Source organism: Erithacus rubecula (assembly GCF_903797595.1).
Source record: "Erithacus rubecula genome assembly, chromosome: 25".
Lineage (NCBI taxonomy): Eukaryota > Metazoa > Chordata > Aves > Passeriformes > Muscicapidae > Erithacus > Erithacus rubecula.
Window position 1 is genome coordinate 4952937 of NC_136677.1, and position 18197 is coordinate 4971133.

Genomic DNA, 18197 nt, shown 5'->3' on the forward strand with positions numbered 1-18197 from the left:
CTGCAAGGGAGCTCAGTTAGGAATTCAGTCTGCAACGGGGTGAATGAAGGGTTTGTAAATGAAGTCACACAACACACACAGAGAAACAAACATGAAAATAAGAAAAAAAAAAAGAAAATAAAAAGGAGCAACAGGAGGAGCTGGCTGCATTGTATTATTCTCATAGGTATTTTCCACAAGTTTGATTTAGCCCGCTGTCTTATTCCAGCTGGAGGAAACCCCATGTGGATCCAGCTGTTGGTTCAGAGCATGGAAACTCCTTGTACGTGTGTCCTGTTGGAGTTTTCCCTGGGGCCCGAAGCCCTCTCTGTCCCTGGCTAAGGGGAGGACATGGGAACCTCCCGAGGCACCTTCTGAAGCTCCGTGCTCTCCAGCTGGCACGGGCCGGGAGCTTTCCAGCTGGGAAGGGATGCTGAGAATCATCCCCTGGAGTAAATCCTTCCGTGCTGGTGAGGGGGAAGTGTTCCAGTGTCTCCCGGGGGCAGGACCCCAGAGCCTGGGAAGGATCAGAGCCGCGCGGGCAGCGCTGGGGCTGAGGAAGGGGTTAATGCTGGGAGAGCAACAGGCTGCAGTTGACACTCGGAGGCAGGCGGGGCTGTCGGCGCCTGATTGGCCTCAAATCGTATCCAAAAGTCGGTTGGGGATTTTTTTTTTTTTTAAGTTTTTTCCCCCTCTTTTTTTTTTTTTTTTTTTTTTCCTTCGCTGCTTCTTCATCTTTATTTTTTTTTTTTTTTTTTTAATTTCCCTGGGTTTTGGGGGGGGGAATATTTATTGATTTTTTTTTTTTTTTTTTTTTTTTTTTGGTGTTTCGCTTTTTTTTTTTTTTTTTTTTTTTTTTTTTCCCTCGCTCTCTCTCTCTTTCACTTCTCCTCCTCCCCCAGGCTCCGGCTGGCAGGGGAGGGGAGTGGGGAGAACAGCGAGAGATCAAAAATAAACCTCTTATGTCAAAGCCGGGGGGAGAAAGTATAAATACAGCGGGCGGGCGGGCGGCGCGGAGGCAGAGCAGCCCGGGGGTGCGGGGCCGAGCGGCGATGGGGCGGCGGGCGCTGCTGGGCGGCCGCGCCCCGCTGCACCTCCACCTGCTGCTGCTGTGCCACGCCTGGGCGCTGCCGCCGCCCGCCCGCGACGCCCAGCCCGTGCTGCCCGCCCGCCTGCCCGCGCCCCCGGGGCAGCTGGCCCTTCGCCTGGCCGCCTTCGGCCGCGCCGTGGTCCTGCGCCTCCGCCCCGACAGCGCCTTCCTGGCCCCGCGGCTCCGCCTGCAGCGCCTGCCCGCCCGCCGCGCCCCGGCCCCGCCGCGCCGCGGCTGCTTCTACACGGGCACGGCCGAGGGCGGCCCCGGCGGGCCGGCCGTGCTCAGCAGCTGCGGCCCGGCCGGGCTGCGAGCCGCCTTCCTGCTGGACGGGGCGGCCTACGAGCTGCGGCCGCTGGCGCCCGCGGGGCCCGGGCCGCGCTGGCGGCGGCCGCACCGGCTGGAGCGGCGCTCGGCCCCGCCGGGAGCGCGCCCCGCGCCGCCGCCGCCGCTCCGCAGGGCGCCGCGGTTCGTGTCACAGCCCCGCTACGTGGAGACGCTGCTGGTGGCCGATGCGTCCATGGTGCGCTTCTACGGGGAGGATGTGGAGGTAAGGGCTGCCGGGGTGCCGTGCCCCCTGCCCGCATCAGCTGGGGCCGCTTGTGCCTGTCCCGTCCCTCCATCCCGCTCCATCCTTCCGTGCCTCGCTGTCCCCATCCCAGCCGCCGCTCCGCTCCTGCCTCTTTATCGCCCTCATCCCTCCATCCTCCCTACACATGCATCACTTCATCCGCTCCGTCCTGTCCCCATTCCCGCTGCCTCTCCTTCTTCTCTTCCTCCTCCTTCCTCCTCCCTACACATGCATTCCTTCATCCCGCTCCGTCCTGTCCCCATTCCCGCTGCCTCTCCTCCTCCTCCTCCTCCTTCCTCCTCCTTACACATGCATCCCTTCATCCCGCTCCGTCCTGTCCCCATTCCCGCTGCCTCTCCTCCTCCTTCTTCCTCCTCCTTACACATGCATCCCTTCATCCCGCTCTGTCCTGTCCCCATCCCCGCTGCCTCTCCCCTCCTCCTCCTCCCAAACGCGCTCCTCCAGCCCCATCCTTTCCCCATCCCCTCCTGTCCTTGCCGAGTCCCCCTCGCCCTCCCGATCCCCCCAGCCCCGGGGACAGCTTTGAGTGAGCGAGGGCGGGGCGGGGGGACCTTGGTCCCCACCTTTTCTTGCCGTGTAGGGGCTGTAAAACCCCGGGTCAAAAGCTGCACTGTTGATCTGTGGGGTTCGCTCAGTGTTTGGGGGTCCTTTCCCAGATTCAGCGAGTCTGTCTCTGCACTGCCATGTCCCGTCATCGCGGTGTCCCCAAAGGTGGGGACAGGGCGGGTTCGTGCCCTTCCCGCTGCACAGCGATGGGCTCAGCTCCCTGCCGGGTGCGAGCCGGGGCCAGCAGTGAACAGAGCAGGGGCTGAGTAATGCGCTGTTCCCTCCGGAGCCACCTGTTAGCAGCTGAGCAGATGGATGAGCAGCCCTCAGCCACCAGCGCCAGGAATTCCCACCCTTCTTAAACACTCTCTGCGGACACCCTGCCCCGACCAGGCTTTTGGGGAGACCCCAGAGCAGACACCGAGGTGGCTCAGCCCCCCACATCCATCTCCAGAGATGTGGATGTGCCTCATTCATCAGCACCGGGGCATTTTTCATGCCTCTGGCAAAGCCAGCTCCCCACCCTCCCCTGCAGGGATGGGTGCTTCAGCTCCAAATTCAGGTTTGCAGCATCGGAAATGCTCGGAGGTTAAGGCATAATTGTGCCTTGAAGTTGCTCATTCTCTGGGGTTTTTTTGTGAGAAGAGTCCTCGAAGCAGGAGCTCAGCAGGGAGCAGTTGGGAAGCTGAAACCTTGGGCAGCCTGGCTCTGCCACTTCTAGTGACTTTATCCTTCCCCTAGAGGCTTCTCTGCTCCTAACAAAGCAGTGTTTTAATTCTAGCCCTGCTCAAGCCAGGCTGGACCTTGGGAAATGCTAAACCTTGGGGCTCCAGCTGATTTCAGCTGCTCAGCATCACTCTGGTTTTGCCCCTTGCTTGGTTTTGCCACCAAGCCAGGCTGGCAGGAGCAGACAGCAGAGTGAGGGGTGATGCACCCCGAGTGCTCACAGTGCTCAGAAAAGAGTCTGAAGTCCAGTAAACCGAATTTTTAAGCAACAGATATATAAATGGTGGTGGAAATTATTCTCGCCAGCATGTGAAGTTGGTCTCTGATTCCCTAAGAGGGCAGAAAAAATGGTACAGTGAACCTTCTGCCCCCAGCTGGGCACCTGGTGGCTTTAAAGCAACACCCAAGGGTGTCTGAATTGCTAGAAATAAGGTGATATATTTGGGTTGGGGGAAATCCTGATAAAGCCCAGCTTGAGTTGGGGGAAAAGCAACAGCCCTGTGGGTAAATGTGTGAAGGCAGCAGGAGAGGGAATGGCATTTCCACATAACCAAGGGGCTGGAACAGGCACCCTGCCCTGGTTTGGCTGCTCCAGCCTGGGCTGGCTGATCCTGCCTGGCTGGCTCCCACTTTACCATCATTTCCTTGGCCCTTAGAGCAATATCTTTGCTTCAGCTCTCAGGGATGGGAAGGAAACCTTCAAAGATCTTGTTTTGGATGAATAGAGTAACAGCAGATTAAAATATTTGGGAGAAAACTTCCATCAGCTCTGTTGTAGCAGCTAAAAAAACAACAACCAAAAAAACCACCTGCTGTGTTTCTGTGTCTTTTGTTCTCTGGAACAAGAATGCAGGGTGCAGCACAGCAATCTTGCTTCTCCCTGAATACCTTTCTTGTGGGGTGAAAAAAGAACAGTGGCAGGTGCTGGTGAGATCTTAGAGAGCTGACTAGGAGGGATGCACAGGGAGTAGAAATGTTGAGTCAGAACAAACCATATTTATATAATGACTTTTCTTCCCGTAACCACACTTTAATTACCAAATATTTATTAAAGGTCACCAGCATTGTTTGTATTCCCAGTTATTTTCTTGCATAAGTTGTAACAGCTCGAGCAGAAGAGTCACCCTAAGATGCACTCAAGTGATGAGAGTTATAATCAATGCCATGCTTGTGCTGGGAAAATGCTGTTCATTATTATTTCCAATCAATTTGAGCCTTATAGCTCAGCTGTTAACCTGATTTGCACAATAAGAGCTTATTCTACCTTCATCAATACTTTCGTGTAAACCAGAAGGAAATGGTGAAATGAGAGCAGAAACTTGGGGGTTTAATCATTGCTTGGGTTTGATGGTTGCAGGGGATGGGGTATTTGGGGGGACAGCAGCAGCAGGGCAGTGCTGGGCAATAAATCCTGGGGGATGTGGCAGGATTCAGCCTGCAGGGACTGGGATGTAGGGATGGAGCAAAATTCCAGGCTGGACAGGGGAGTTTTTGTCTTTTTGTGTCAGAGGATCCCAAGTGCTTGAAAACAAAGAGACTGTGAGCATCACTCAGGGGTTGAACAGGAGGAACTGAGGCAGGAGATGGGGCTAATCCTGCCCCTGTGCAGGGGGGCTGAGCACCTGCAGCTGGGCTGCACTTGTGAGGATGCTCTGCATGGCTGGGAAACGTTTGCCAGGACACCTAAAGCACCAGGCAGCTCCAAAACCCAGCTGCAGCATCCCCAGCCAGCTGGCAGCCAAATGGGATTCCTGTGGTGGGATTTCTCCAGTCTCTTGGGTGCAGATGAGACACATTTCCAAGCTTTCCTCCACAAGCACGATGGCTGTGATCCCCTTTCCCTCCTCCTCTTGCAAGTGAGGAATCTGCTGATCCTGACTCCCAGGGCTGGTGATGACTGAGGACCACAGTCTGGAAAACTGGGATTCCTTGCTGACTTCTGTGTTTTTTCCAGGCAGATTGATGAGGTTTTAGGAGTGCTGTTGCAAACCCTTCCCTTTAAAACCAGACAGGAGTGTAGAGCATGAGGCATTGCCAGGGTCCTGCTGCCAGCTCTGCCACACTCAGATGGATTGGAGGTAAATCCAAAGCCATGAATCTCCCCCACCTGGATGGACTGAGGTAAATCCAAATCCATGAATCTCCCCCACCTGGATGGACTGAGGTAAATCCAAATCCATGAATCTCCCCCACCTGGATGGACTGAGGTAAATCCAAAGCCACCCTGGAGCCCCAGGTGCCCTCATGTCCAGCTCTTAGGTTTGCTTTAGGGTATTTTGCAGTGTGACTGGGTAAATTCACTTAATCCCTTGACAAAAGAAGCCAGCCCCTCCTAAACCATCCCAAAGGCAACTGGAGTGGGATTAAAGGGGATCTTTGCAAAGGGGACCTGCATGATGCTGCCATGCACCAGCAATTCTTCTGGGATTTGTCCTCTGAGTGTGACCCTGAGCCTGAATCCTCTTTGGGGAGGGGGGGCTGAGGACCAGGCAGCCTCCCTGAACCTTCCTCTGGCTGATGCACTCATCTCACACCAGGATATCCAACAGCTGCTGCATTTCAGGGCTTTGGAATGAAAAGTGCTGGCTCCCAAACTCCTGCTCTGGGGTGCTCTCAGGATGGGGTTTTACCCCATCTCTGCTCTGGGGGAGGTGGGGACAGTCTGGCTGTGCCTCAGTTTCCCCTGCCTTGAGGGGACACTTTGAGGGGTAAGTGCTGCTTTTGTGGGTCAGCCCCAAATATCCAGCAAAGAGAGGAAGAGAAGGAGGAGGGGGAATCATGTGGCAAGCAGAGCAGGGTGGGCAGAGAGCTGGGCAGGCAGGAGGCAGCCAGGCACACCCACGGGCTGGCACAGGGTCCCCCCCTCCCCTGGCTTGCCCCCCACTTCCCTTGGCTGCCTCCCACATTTTTGCAAGGGAATTCTTGGCCTGGAAGCACGGGAGGAGGCTGCCAGCAGCCAGGGGGGAGCTCACAGATGGTGCCCTGGGGGAAAGGGACAACCTGAGATGTTTTCACCAGTTGGTTTTTAAAAGCTGGGCAGCTTTTATATCTGACCATGAGTTTGCTTCCTTCCATCTGCCTGTGCTCCAGAAACTCAGCATTTCTTTCTTTTCCTGGATTCCAGGGAGAAAGCAGGGAAAAAACCCAACCAAACCCAACCAAGAAGCAATCCTACAGCCCCAGCTGGGCTGAACTCTGCTCCCCACACTTTGGGGGAGCATGTTGGAGGGAGGCAGGTTGTGCTGGGGTGGTCTGTGGGTGCTCCTTGCTGTCCCTCTCTTCTGGGTGGGTCCAGCAACATTAAATCATTCTGTGCATACCACAACAACAGTGTCTGTGGAAGAGCAGTTTCACCCATCAGAGTAATAATCATCATTTTAAAAAATGCCAGCATTTGGGGAGCTTTGCAGGCTTCAGCTCTGAGTGGTTCTCATGAAAGGGAATGTAAGAAACTTTGCATGAGCCTGTACCAGAAAACTCAATTTTTCAGTGAGGGTAAAGACAACCACTTCAGTTCCTCTTGCTGTGAGTTGTATTTATTTTTCCTGTCCCAGCCTGTGCTGTTTGGCTGCTGGAGGGCTCCTGTCAGGCTCAGGGCAGGGCTCTCCCAGGCACAGGGATGCTGTGGCAGGAGGGATCTCACCTGTAATGCAGGTGTGGCAGGCAAAAATCATCCCTGCTGATTTTTAGGGGGAACTGGGTGGAATTTGATATTGAGAGCAGAGGGAGCCCTGGGTTGCAGCTGGGGGAAAGGGGTGGGAGGTTTGTGGGGCAGCACTTGGCATGAGTGCAGTGCATGGGGCAGAGAAGGGAAACTCCACAACCCTCTCTGGTTCACACTGGTGTCCTCTCCCCCCAGAGCAGGTAAGAGGCTGATTTTTCCAGCTGTGTTTACCAGACATCCTGCCAGATCTCCCAGGATGCTGCTTGGAAATGGCAGGGAAGCTCCTTGTGCCTACAGGGCTGCAGTGCCTGGCAGGAAGACAGGAATTGGTGTGTTTGCAGCCCTGGGCTCCTCAAACCTAACCCAAAACACTGCCCTTCTCCTGATCCCAATCCCCCCATCCTCAGCCTCAGTGCTGGGAAGGAAACCCTGGAGAAGGCAGTTCCCTCCTGGGTGGGGGTCAGGCTGGTTTGCAAAGACAGAGAGAGGATGGGACCAGCAGGATTCAGCAGGATTCAGCTCATCCCCAGCCAGTTGTTGGCCAAAAGTGCTCAGCTGGCCTCTCCTGAGGATCTGTAATTTGCTTTTGGCCATGGCTTGAAGCCTTGGCTAAGCCAAGGCAGTGCAGGTGCATTGATTCTCCCCAGAGCAGGCAGGGTCCATCTGAAACCAAACCCACTCCTGCACTGGCCAGGGATGGGTATAAATAGACACCAGATGGTGGAACAAGTGAATTTGACCTTTCAATCTTCACTAAATAGCTGTTTGTTCTGTTTGCTTTCCATCTTCCCTTTCCAGACACGGGGAAGGTGGACAGATGTTTTCCAAGTCCCTCTGCTCCTACTGCTGAAAGAGTTTTTTGGCTGGATGTACCCCTGAGGATGTGAGGGTTGGTGTCCTGGGGGATTTATGGTAGGAACTGAGATCTCCCAGGTCAAATCTACTGTTATGGACAGAAACCTCTAATGGGATAGAAAAGGATGCAGATTTCTTCCCTTGGAAATGAGGGATGATCCCATGATGAGCAGCTCCAGCACAGAGCATCCTTCTAGATCTTCAGGAGTGTAATTTTAGGAAGGCTTTGTGATATTTTTAGTGGGTTTCTCAACAGGATGAGCAATTCCCCCAAGTCTCATGGAGCAGCCACTTGTGGGGATCTTGCCTCAATTTCTTGCCTCTGCAGTGACTTCTCAGTGACATGAGTTGCATGCTCTGGGCTGGATGTGAGTCATGGTGTGGAGATCTGGCCAGTCTAAATAAACCAGTCTATTCCCTGCTCCCATCAGCCTTGCTGGGGCCTGCCCTTGGATAATGAGCTGGGGAGGACTTGGGACATGTCTTGTTGAAACAAACCATCTGTTTACATGGGGCTGCCAGTGAGGGGATAAAATGTGGCAGAATAATTTAAAATAGCCACAAGTGCCCCGGGCAAGCAGTTCTTGGTGCAGCAAATATGCTGTATCTCAGTCAACATCTCCCTCTTTTGCTAAGGAAACAGCATTTTGTGTCTCAGAAAATGGCACTGTCCTGGCAGCACCATGATGGATGAGCACACAGAGTCAGCCTTGCTCAGGAAATGTATTTTGGGTGAAACTTGGCTATCAGAGAGGGCTCCCATCGAGTCCTTCCAGTTTAATTAGGCTCTGAATTGAGACTGCAGGGTGTAATTTGTCTGGGGAGGAGAGAAGCCACTTTCTCTTTCCCAATACTGTATTGTGTAATAGCTGCATTTTTTTCTCCTGACTCCTGGCCCTGAGCAATGCCAAGCAGAGGAGGAATTTTGATGCTCTGATAAGATGTTTACATCAGCCTAAACATCGCTGGCGCTTTTGACATATTAAGTAATCCCTGGTCATCACCAGGCAGGGGATGCTGCTGGGCAAACTCTTGGCTGTCAAAGTGTTTTAATCCCAGTTTTTTTGCCAGAGATGTTGGGTTCAAACAGGCTAAAGTTTGACTGGGTGGTTTTGCTCCAGCAAGATGTGTGTGAGTTGGTTCCTGCCCTGGGGCAGCGAGAGCAGGGTTAATGCTTTGGGAATATGCAGAGAACTCTCCAGAATGCTGGAGTTTTCCCTAAGGAATTTCTAGGTGCAAAGGGCTCATGGGAGAGGAGACACTTCATCTGTCAAGGTGTAAAGCATCACACACAGGAAAGGCAGCACTGAGTCCATCAGCCCATGGTCTGGCCATGATGTTCTTCATAAACGAGGCTGATTCTCTCTTTTCAAACCAAACAATTGCTGCACAGCAAAGGTTCTATATGCCCATTTCCCCCCACAGAACCACGTCCTGACCCTGATGTCCATGGCAGCTCACATCTACAAGCACCCCAGCCTGAGGAACTCCATCAGCCTGGTGGTGGTGAAGGTGCTGGTGCTGGAGGAGGCGGCGGCGGGGCCGGAGGTGTCCGACAACGGGGGCCTGACCCTGCGCAACTTCTGCAGCTGGCAGCAAAAACTCAACCCCCCCAGTGACAGGCACCCAGAGCACTATGACACTGCCATCCTCCTCACCAGACAGGTAGCACCCTGGGGTGCAGAGAGGAGAGGGCTCAGGGCAGCCCTGCGGGGGGAGAAGGGGATTGAGCATGGATGTGCTGAGCTCTTTGCAGCTGGGGGGTTGGAGCTGCCTGGGCTAGGGTGGTTCTGGCTTTGGGCTGATATGGGGTTCAGATAGCCCCAGGGGCCCCTGAAGCAGAATTCAGCTTCTCAGCTAGCAAAGAGAGACTGTGGGAGTTGCCACAGAGGTTCTGAAAGTAGCTTTATTTCTTTGAAGGGTTCTACCAGCAAAATTCGGTTGCAAAGCACAGCAAGGGGTCTTTATAGATTTCAGGGGGATTGAATTTCTAACCAGTAAAATTATATATAAGTTGAGAACTATCCAATTAGTTTAAGATTCTAGGTGAGAAAAGACCAATCATCTAGTAAAGTTAAAGACCAATAGAAATCCTAAATGATAACAGGGGTTTTGGCAGGGAGGGGGGGCATCACTCATGAAAGGCTCCATTGTCTCAGGGCACAAAATCCCAAGGGCCTTTTTCAGGGAGAGTTGTATCATCCACAGGGGGTGGTTTCATTTGGGGGGCAGAGATGTTGGGACCCCCTCCCCCTGCTGACTGCTCCCCCTGCCTGGCACAAACAGGATTTCTGTGGACACCAGAGCTGTGACACGCTGGGAGTGGCAGATATCGGCACCATGTGCGACCGCAACAAGAGCTGCTCGGTGATCGAGGATGAGGGTCTGCAGGCAGCCTACACCCTGGCCCATGAGCTGGGTAACACCTCCCTTCACAAGGGCAACTCTGCTCCTTCCAGTCCTGCTGCTGGGAGGGGTCCTGGCACAGCCCAGCACCAGCATCTCCTGACTGGGACCATCCACTGAGCCCTGGGGAGCTGCTGGCACTGACAAAAGCTGGTTTGCTCCAGCAAAAACACTAAGAAGTGCCCAAATTGGTGTAAATTGGTGCATTTGTACCAATTCAAGATGTATTTCTTCACTGGAAATTGTTGGGTATTGAAGGGGGTGCCCAGGGAGCTGGTGGAGCCCCCATCCCTGGAGTTGGTCAAGGAACACCTGGATGTGGCACTCAGTGCTCTGGGCTGGGTGAAAGGTGGGGATCAGTCACAGGTTGGACTTTCCAACCTTAGTGATTCTATGATTTACCTGTTGTGATAAGATCAGGCATGAGATCAAGCACATCTCTGCCTTGGTTTCCATCCCTGCACTGACTAATTTTGGCTGCCACATCCCTGGGAACATTTAAGGTCAGGTTGGATGGGGTGTGGGACAGTGGAAGGTGTCCCTGTCCATAGCAGGGGGTGAGATGAGCCTTAATTCCCTTCCATCCCAAACCATTCTGAGTTTCTACAGATTTGCTCTGCTTTGCCCTGCACACAGCAGGCTGTACCACTGAGACAGAGCAAGCAGGTTTTTATTCTTTCTGATTCTTTCAGCATGTGCTGAGGAGCAGGAGCTGGGCTGGAGCTCACTGTGCCCTGCTCTCTGCTCCCCAGGCCACGTGCTCAGCATGCCCCACGACGACTCCAAGAACTGTGAGAGGCTCTTTGGGCCCCTGGGCCAGCACCATGTGATGGCTCCTCTCTTCATCCAGCTGAACAAGAGCCAGCCCTGGTCTCCCTGCAGTGCCATGTACCTCACTGAGTTCCTGGATGGGGGGCATGGTAAGGAGTCAGCCACACCATCACCCAAACCAGCTTTTCCTCCCTTGCTGGTGCCTGGAGGGGGTGTGGGGTGAAGGGGGAGTCACACCAGGCCATGGACAGAGGTGTGGGTGCCCTGCTTGGTGCAGTCAGGGGTGTCAGGCCCTGCAAGCTCCCTCTGCAGCTGACTGTTCCCCTTGCCCAGGTGACTGCCTGCTGGATGCCCCAGCCCAGCCCGTGGCCCTGCCTGCTGAGCTGCCAGGCCAGAGAGCCCTGTACAGCCTGGACCAGCAGTGCCAGCAGATCTTTGGCAAGGACTTCCAGCACTGCCCCAACACCACAGAGGAGGACATCTGTGCCCAGCTGTGGTGCAGGACGGGCAGTGGGGAGCCCCTGTGCCACACCAAGAATGGCAGCTTGCCATGGGCTGATGGAACCCCCTGCAAAGCTGAGGGGCTGTGCTGGGATGGGCACTGTGTGCAGCAGGACACCCTGAAACCCCAGGTAAGGGGACAGCAGCAATGGTGCTTGCACTGCAGGCACCCACCAGAGCCTCTGCCTCACTCCACAGCTGCACAGGAAAGGGAAAAATGGAACCAAGGTTCATGAGATGATTTGAGATTACTCACCAATCACCAGAGGCAAAGCAGGTTCAAGTTAGAGATGTTAATTGAATTTATTACTAAGAAAATCAGAATAATGAGAAGTAAAATAATACTTTAAAAACACTTTTCCCCCACACTTCTCTCCTTCCCAGCTCTCCCTTCTCCCTCCAGTGGTGCAGGGACACAGGGAATGGGGGTTATGGTCAGCTCATCACAGGCTGTTCCTGCTGCTGCTCAGGGAGAGGAGGCAGAGTCCCTCACATGGGAGACAATTCTCCACAAATTTCTCCCATGTGAGTCCTTCCCATGGACCCTTTTTCCACAAACTGCTCTTCCACTCCTTCAAGGACAGGCTGCTCCTCTGTGGCTCTTCCTCAGGGTCCCAAGTCCTTCCAGCAGAGCTGTTGCCCTGTGGGTTCCTCTCTCCACAGGTCCAGCTCAGGTTTCCCATGGGATCACAGCCTCTTTCAGATCCCCCTGCTCTGGCCTGGGGCCCTCCAGGGGCTGCAGGGCAAAGCTGCCTCATCACAGTCTTCCCTACAGAATTTGGGGGAATCTCAGCTCTGGTACCTGGAGGAATCCTTGCCTTTCCTCCTACACTGCCCTGGGTGTCTGCAGAGCTGTTCCTCTTGTATTCTCACTCCTCTCTTCTCCGCACCCAGTTACATCTCCCTAATAACTTCTTTTCTTCTTCTTAAATACATTATCCCCAAGGTAGCACCATCTCTGCTGGGCTCAGCCTTGGTCCATCCTGGAGCTGCTGTTGGCTCTGCTGGACACAGGGGAGCTTCTGGCAGCTGCTCACAGGAGCCACCCCTGGAACCCCCACCACAAACCCTACACAGCTGGGCTGGGGCTTGACCCTGTGGGATTTCCAAAGCTCTGACCCCACCCCTGCCATCTTCCTGAGTGGGCTGGTCTGAACCTAAACAAGCAGTGCAGATCTGCAATTAAATCATGACTTTTTGCCCTGCTGGGGAAATCAGTCTCAGAGTCAGTCAGCAAAGTACTCAAAGCTTAACTTTAAGCAGGCTGGTGGAAATCGGTATTAACCGTGTGTGAAGTACGTGCCAAAGCGCTTTTCCGGGTCGGGCTGGGATTCAGCGCTGCTGCAGCCTCGGCTGGCCCCGAGGGAGCAGCGGGCTCAGGGTGGGTTCAGCCTCTCCTGCCCCTCGCAGGCAGCGCTGGACGGCGGCTGGGGCCCGTGGAGCGCCTGGGGCTCCTGCTCCCGGAGCTGCGGGGGAGGAATCCAGTTCTCACACCGGCACTGCGACAGCCCCCGGCCCCAGCACGGCGGCAGCTACTGCCGGGGCCAGAGAACGCAGTACCAGTCCTGCCACACCCAGGAGTGCCCGCCCGACGGTAAGGATGGCAGCTCCCAAATGTCCCTGCCACACCAGGAGTGCCCACCTATCTAAGGATGGCAATTCCCAAATGTCCCTGCCACACCAGGAGTGCCCACCTATCTAAGGATGGCAATTCCCAAATGTCCCTGCCACACCCAGGAGTGCCCCATGGTAAGGATGGCAGCTCCCAAATGTCCCTGCCACACCAGGAGTGCCCACCTATCTAAGGATGGCAATTCCCAAATGTCCCTGCCACACCCAGGAGTGCCCCATGGTAAGGATGGCAATTCCCAAATGTCCCTGCCACACCCAGGAGTGCCCCATCTAAGGATGGCAATTCCCAAATGCCCCATGGTAAGGATGGCAACTCCCAAATGCCCCTGCCACACCCAGGAATGCCCACCCCATCTAAGGATGGCAATTCCCAAATGCCCCCTTAGCTCCCCCGCTGCTCCTTCAGAATGTTCTGCTCTCCCTTGGATATTCATGTTTAGGGGAAAAATCAGCTTCCTGCTGGGGGCTGATGGAAGGAGTGTGGGATCCCTCCTCATGACATTCCTTCTCTGCTTGCACGCTCACCCTGTGAGCTCACCCTCTCACTATCCCCAGTTCACCCACACATTTGTGATGGAAAGGACAGCAGCTCCTGCCAGCTTCCCACAGATTGTGAGCCATGTTTCACCTTTCCTTTCAGGGAAAAGCTTTCGGGAGCAGCAGTGTGAGAAGTACAACAGCTACAACTTCACTGACCTGGAAGGGAATCACTTGGAGTGGGTTCCTAAGTATGCAGGAGTGTCCCCCCGAGACAGATGCAAACTCTTCTGCCGAGCCCGAGGGAGGAGTGAATTCAAAGTCTTTGAGGCCAAAGTAAGATTGCTGGTGATGGAATCACCAAATTAAGATTGCTGGTGATGGGAATCACCAAATATTGCTGGTGATGGGAATCACCAAATATTGCTGGTGATGGGAATGAACAAATATTGCTGGTGATGGGAATCACCAAATTAAGATTCCTCGTAATAGGAATCACCAAGTAAGATTGCTGGTGATGGAATCACCAAATTAAGAATTCTGGTGATGGGAATCACCAAATTAAGATTGCTGGTGATGGGAATCACCAAAGTAAGGTTCCTGGTGATGAGAATCACCAAAGTAAGATTGCTGGTGATGGAATCCCCAGTGTAAGATTGCTGGTGATGTTAGTCACCAAATTAAGATTGCTGGTGATGGGAATCACAAATTGAGAATGCTGGTGATGAGAATCACCAAATTGAGAATGCTGGTGATGCTGACCCGTGTCAGAACCCGTGCCCTGCTCACTGCTCTGCGTGCCCTGTCCCAGGTGATCGATGGGACGCTGTGTGGCCCAGAGACCCTGTCCATCTGTGTCCACGGGCAGTGCATCAAGGCTGGCTGTGACCACGTCGTTGGCTCCTCCAAGAAGCTGGACAAGTGTGGGGTGTGTGGTGGCAATGGCTCCACGTGCAGGAAAATATCCGGCTCGCTCAACAGATCCAGGTGAGGCACCAGCAAGGAGGTTCTGCAGGATGGGCTGGGGGACAAGCACCAGCATCCCCTCTCATTGCCCTTTTCTTATCACTACAATTCTAAGCTAGAATTTTAGCATCCAAGCATCCTCAGCACTGCAAGAGCCTGGCTCCTCCTCAGACTCCAGGACTTAGGCTCAGTTTATTTCAGGGCAGAATTATACAAGCCAAGTAGAGCTTGTTTCCTAAAATAATAACTGATGGGACAGGCTGGGTAAACCACTGCAAATAAATTTGCCCCAACAAGTTTACAAAGCACATTTCACACCAGTGCAGTGAGTTGGACACATAATTCGAGGGCTGGCGTGTGTTATAAATACTTAATAATTTTTTCCTGGGTTTGAGGGTGAATTTGAATCCTGGGACAAGGGCACTGAGGCAGCCACTTCCCTCACCCAACATCTCCGTGGCTTTGCCAAAGAGCAGAATTTAAGGTTTTTGTTGGAAAACCATAACAAAAGCCCAGTCTTCCAGTTCCATGCAGCGAGGTGACTCACACAGTCAAATTAGATTTCCTAAATGATTTCCTTCCAGGGAACAGCTGAAACGGGGCTTCCACTTTCCTATGAGTTGTTTGTGGTTGACTAAAGGGAGATTAGCATAGGAGCTACAGCCAAGAAGAGATCCCATTAAGATCAGGGTGAGGGAGAGCAGAGTTTGACTCAAAGGCTTTTTTCCAAAATACTCTGAACCTAATTACTAACTGCAGCATCCACTATGGGGATCCATGGAAAATGATCCTGTGCTGGCCCCACAGTGTGAGTCACAGTGCTGAGGGCTCAAGGGAAACCTTCCCTGTGCTATCCTGGGAGCCGTGGTGCTCCAGGGATGGCCCTTGGCTGCTCTGCAGGAAAATGTTCCCCTGGCATGGGAATGTCCTCTGATCCTCCAATGGGATTTCTTCCATGTTGTAGTGGTGGCTGCAAAACTCTCCAAAAAGTGAGTTGAGGGTGCAGAGACTCCCTCCTATTCTGTTGTTCTACATCTATAGCTGTATCTGCACTTACATCTATATTATCTCTGTATTATCTCTGTCAATAGGTGATGTCAATCTTCTGCATCACCAGTGACAGATTTCAATCCCAAATACTTCACCATTTCCAAATGTGGGGTCAGGGGAATTTCCCACCTAGGCTGGTAATCACAGGGCTGTTCATTTGATTGCACTGCTCATTTTTATATCTAATTCAGATAAATCTTCCAGCTGAGCTCACATCTAGAACACCTGCAAAATTTCTGTCTTGGGTGCTCAGGGTTGCAGAGGGATGGCTTCAGAGCCAGGATCCCCAGTGCTGTTCCTCACATCAGTGTAAGCCTTGAGAGATGAACGTGTCCCTTTGGCCCTGCAGGTACGGCTACAATGACATTGTCACCATCCCCGCCGGCGCCACCAACATCGACATCAAGCAGCGCAGCCACCGGGGGCTGCGGCACGACGGCAACTACCTGGCCCTGAAAACCCTGGAGGGCAAGTACCTGCTGAACGGGGACTTTGCCATCTCTGCCATGGAGCAGGACATCCTCATTAAGGGCACCATCCTGAAGTACAGCGGCTCCATGACCACTCTGGAGAGGCTGCAGAGCTTCCGACGGCTCCCGGAGCCGCTGACCGTCCAGCTGCTGACCATCGCCAGCGAGGTCTTCCCACCCAAAGTCAAGTACACCTTCTTCATCCCCAAGGACGTCCCTTTCAGCAAGCAGAAGGGCAAAGAGAAGAAGTCAGTCAACGTCATCCGTCCCATGCTGACGTCCCAGTGGGTGCTGGGCGACTGGTCCGAGTGCTCCAAGACGTGCGGCTCGGGCTGGCAGCGGCGCACGGTGGATTGCCGCGACGCGGAGGGTCAAAGCTCCTCTGCCTGCAACAGGTCCCTCAAACCCGAGGACATCAGGCCCTGTGGGGACACCCCCTGCCCCCTGTGGCGCCTGGGCCCCTGGTCGCCCTGCTCGCAGACGTGCGGCGCGGGCGTGCGGACGCGCAGCGCCTCCTGCATCGATTACACCGGCGCGCTCGCCGCCCCGGACAGGTGCAGCTCGCCAGGGCCAGCGCCTGCCAGCACAGCCTGTGTGCTCAGGCACTGCTGAGCCACTGCTGAGCCACAGGGCAGCACGCTGGGCAGGGCAGGGCAGGGCAGCACGGTGCCCTGGGCTCGCTGCCCACACCTGCAGTGGTTCGTCCCCGTGTCTACCTCAGAGGGGAGAAGAACGGCGGCGAAACAGGGAGGAATCACTTCTTTTCTTTCTTCTTTTTCTTTCTGGCTGGCTGCTGGCAGGCAAGTTGTGACTTAAAGGGAAAAATGAGCCTATCTCTAGGGTGTTTCCAAAGAGCTGTCCTTCGGTGTGGCTGCAGGTTGCTTTTGTAGGGTTTGCTGGGGTTTGGCACTGGAGGCACTGTGGAGCCTGGTGCTGCCATCACCCCGTCCCAGTTGCTGGTCAGGGAGGTCCAGGGTGGGTGTCTCTGCTGATAAAACTGGGATCTCTTCACAAAAAGCATGGAATGGGCTGCCATCCCCTCCCTGCAGCAGCGTGGGTGTCCTTGAGCATGGGAAGTGTTTTATCAGCTGTGGGGTTCACTTGGGAGATAAATTGCTCATGTGAATGGGAGAAGGAATAAGCTGAGAGCCAGATCCTAGCATGAATCAGGCAGGAGGACAGGTGAGAGGTGGTTTCTGCTGGATTTATAATCCACAAGGCAACAAAGCTCTGTCTCCAAACACCCCCAGCATCTTCAGTTCTTCCTAGAGCTGTTACCCCACACCTCTCTTTCCCCAGCTATAAAACCAAGGCTTAATTACACCTGATCTGTCTTACAGGGCCACTGTGAGGATTAATTAATTCCTAATTCTGCAGTGCTCTGACTGTGAAAGGCCTGCTGCAATGCCCTCTGGAGCAGGCACTCCAGTGTGCCAGCATTTCCTTTCCCATCCTTGGCTTTCAGTCCCCTCTGGGCTCATTTTTTCAGCTCTGCTGTAATTTTGGAGATAATTCACTAACCTGGTCTGCAGCAGGGATGAGCCCAGGATCTGTAGATCATACCAGAGGTGACCAGTGCTGCTCTTCACCTCTGTTTCTCTGGGATATGTGAAAATGCTCAGATCTGGTGCCAGCTCCAGCCTTGCTTGAGCAATTCTCAGTCCAAAACCGAGCTTGGCAAGGCTGGAGCTGCTCTTTCCCAGTGGGAAGCAGCCCCAGCCCTCTCCCCAGCCCAGCTGCTGCCTGGCCCCAGCACAGATGGCTGTTCAGACCCTGAACTTTGCCCTTTCCAAAGCAATCACTGGCCATGTGCTGGCAGCAGCCAGTGCCTGGGGAGCTGGGATGGAATTTGGAAAGATTTTGCTATTGCTGGATGAGCAATTCAGTATCTCCAGGCTCCTCTCATGCCCTGCCTTGGCTTCCTTTCTGGCAGCAAAATGTTGAATTTCCAGCAGGATCTGCCTTTTTCTCATAGGAAGGGGAGGAGGGCTGGAATTTGTGATGTTTCAGATTCCCCATTCACAATTATGGAGTGAATCCTTTTCCTTGTCCCTTTTAGCCAAGCCTAGCTCATGTGAGACCCTTTCCTGGCTGACCAGACAGGTTTGGAATGGGAGGTGGGGTGAGATCCTCTGCTGAAAACACAAACCTCACTATTTTACCTGAAAACATGAAATATTCCTGTTTTATCTCCCATCCATGATTCTTATCAAAACCATGGGAACTACAACCCAGGATTGAGGGTATTGAGGCTTTGGCTCCTTTACTTTTTTCAGGAAATGAAAAAAAAAAAAAACCTGAAGGCCAGCTGCAGAGTTTGGATGCAGAGCTGTTTGGGCTGTGGTACAGACCTACCTTTGGGCAATGTTCTACATCTGCTAATTAATCTCCAGGAATTTAAGTTCTAACAAATAGCTGGATGCTAAAGTCATGTAGCCTTACAGGGTTATTTTCTTTTTTTTTTTCTCCCTC

At 53.7% G+C, this 18197-nt stretch overlaps 1 protein-coding gene across 1 annotated transcript; it reads left to right on the forward strand.

Moving 5' to 3' along the window:
• The first annotated feature begins 972 nt into the window (after positions 1–972).
• Positions 973–16339, forward strand: ADAMTS8 (ADAM metallopeptidase with thrombospondin type 1 motif 8). The gene is made up of 9 exons (XM_079326573.1): positions 973–1619; positions 8878–9117; positions 9739–9871; positions 10611–10778; positions 10963–11261; positions 12541–12724; positions 13403–13575; positions 14051–14226; positions 15605–16339. Exons 1-9 carry the CDS (start codon positions 1032–1034, stop codon positions 16335–16337), a joined length of 2694 nt encoding a protein of 897 aa, XP_079182699.1. The 5' UTR covers positions 973–1031; the 3' UTR covers positions 16338–16339.
• Positions 16340–18197: the final 1858 nt, after the last annotated feature.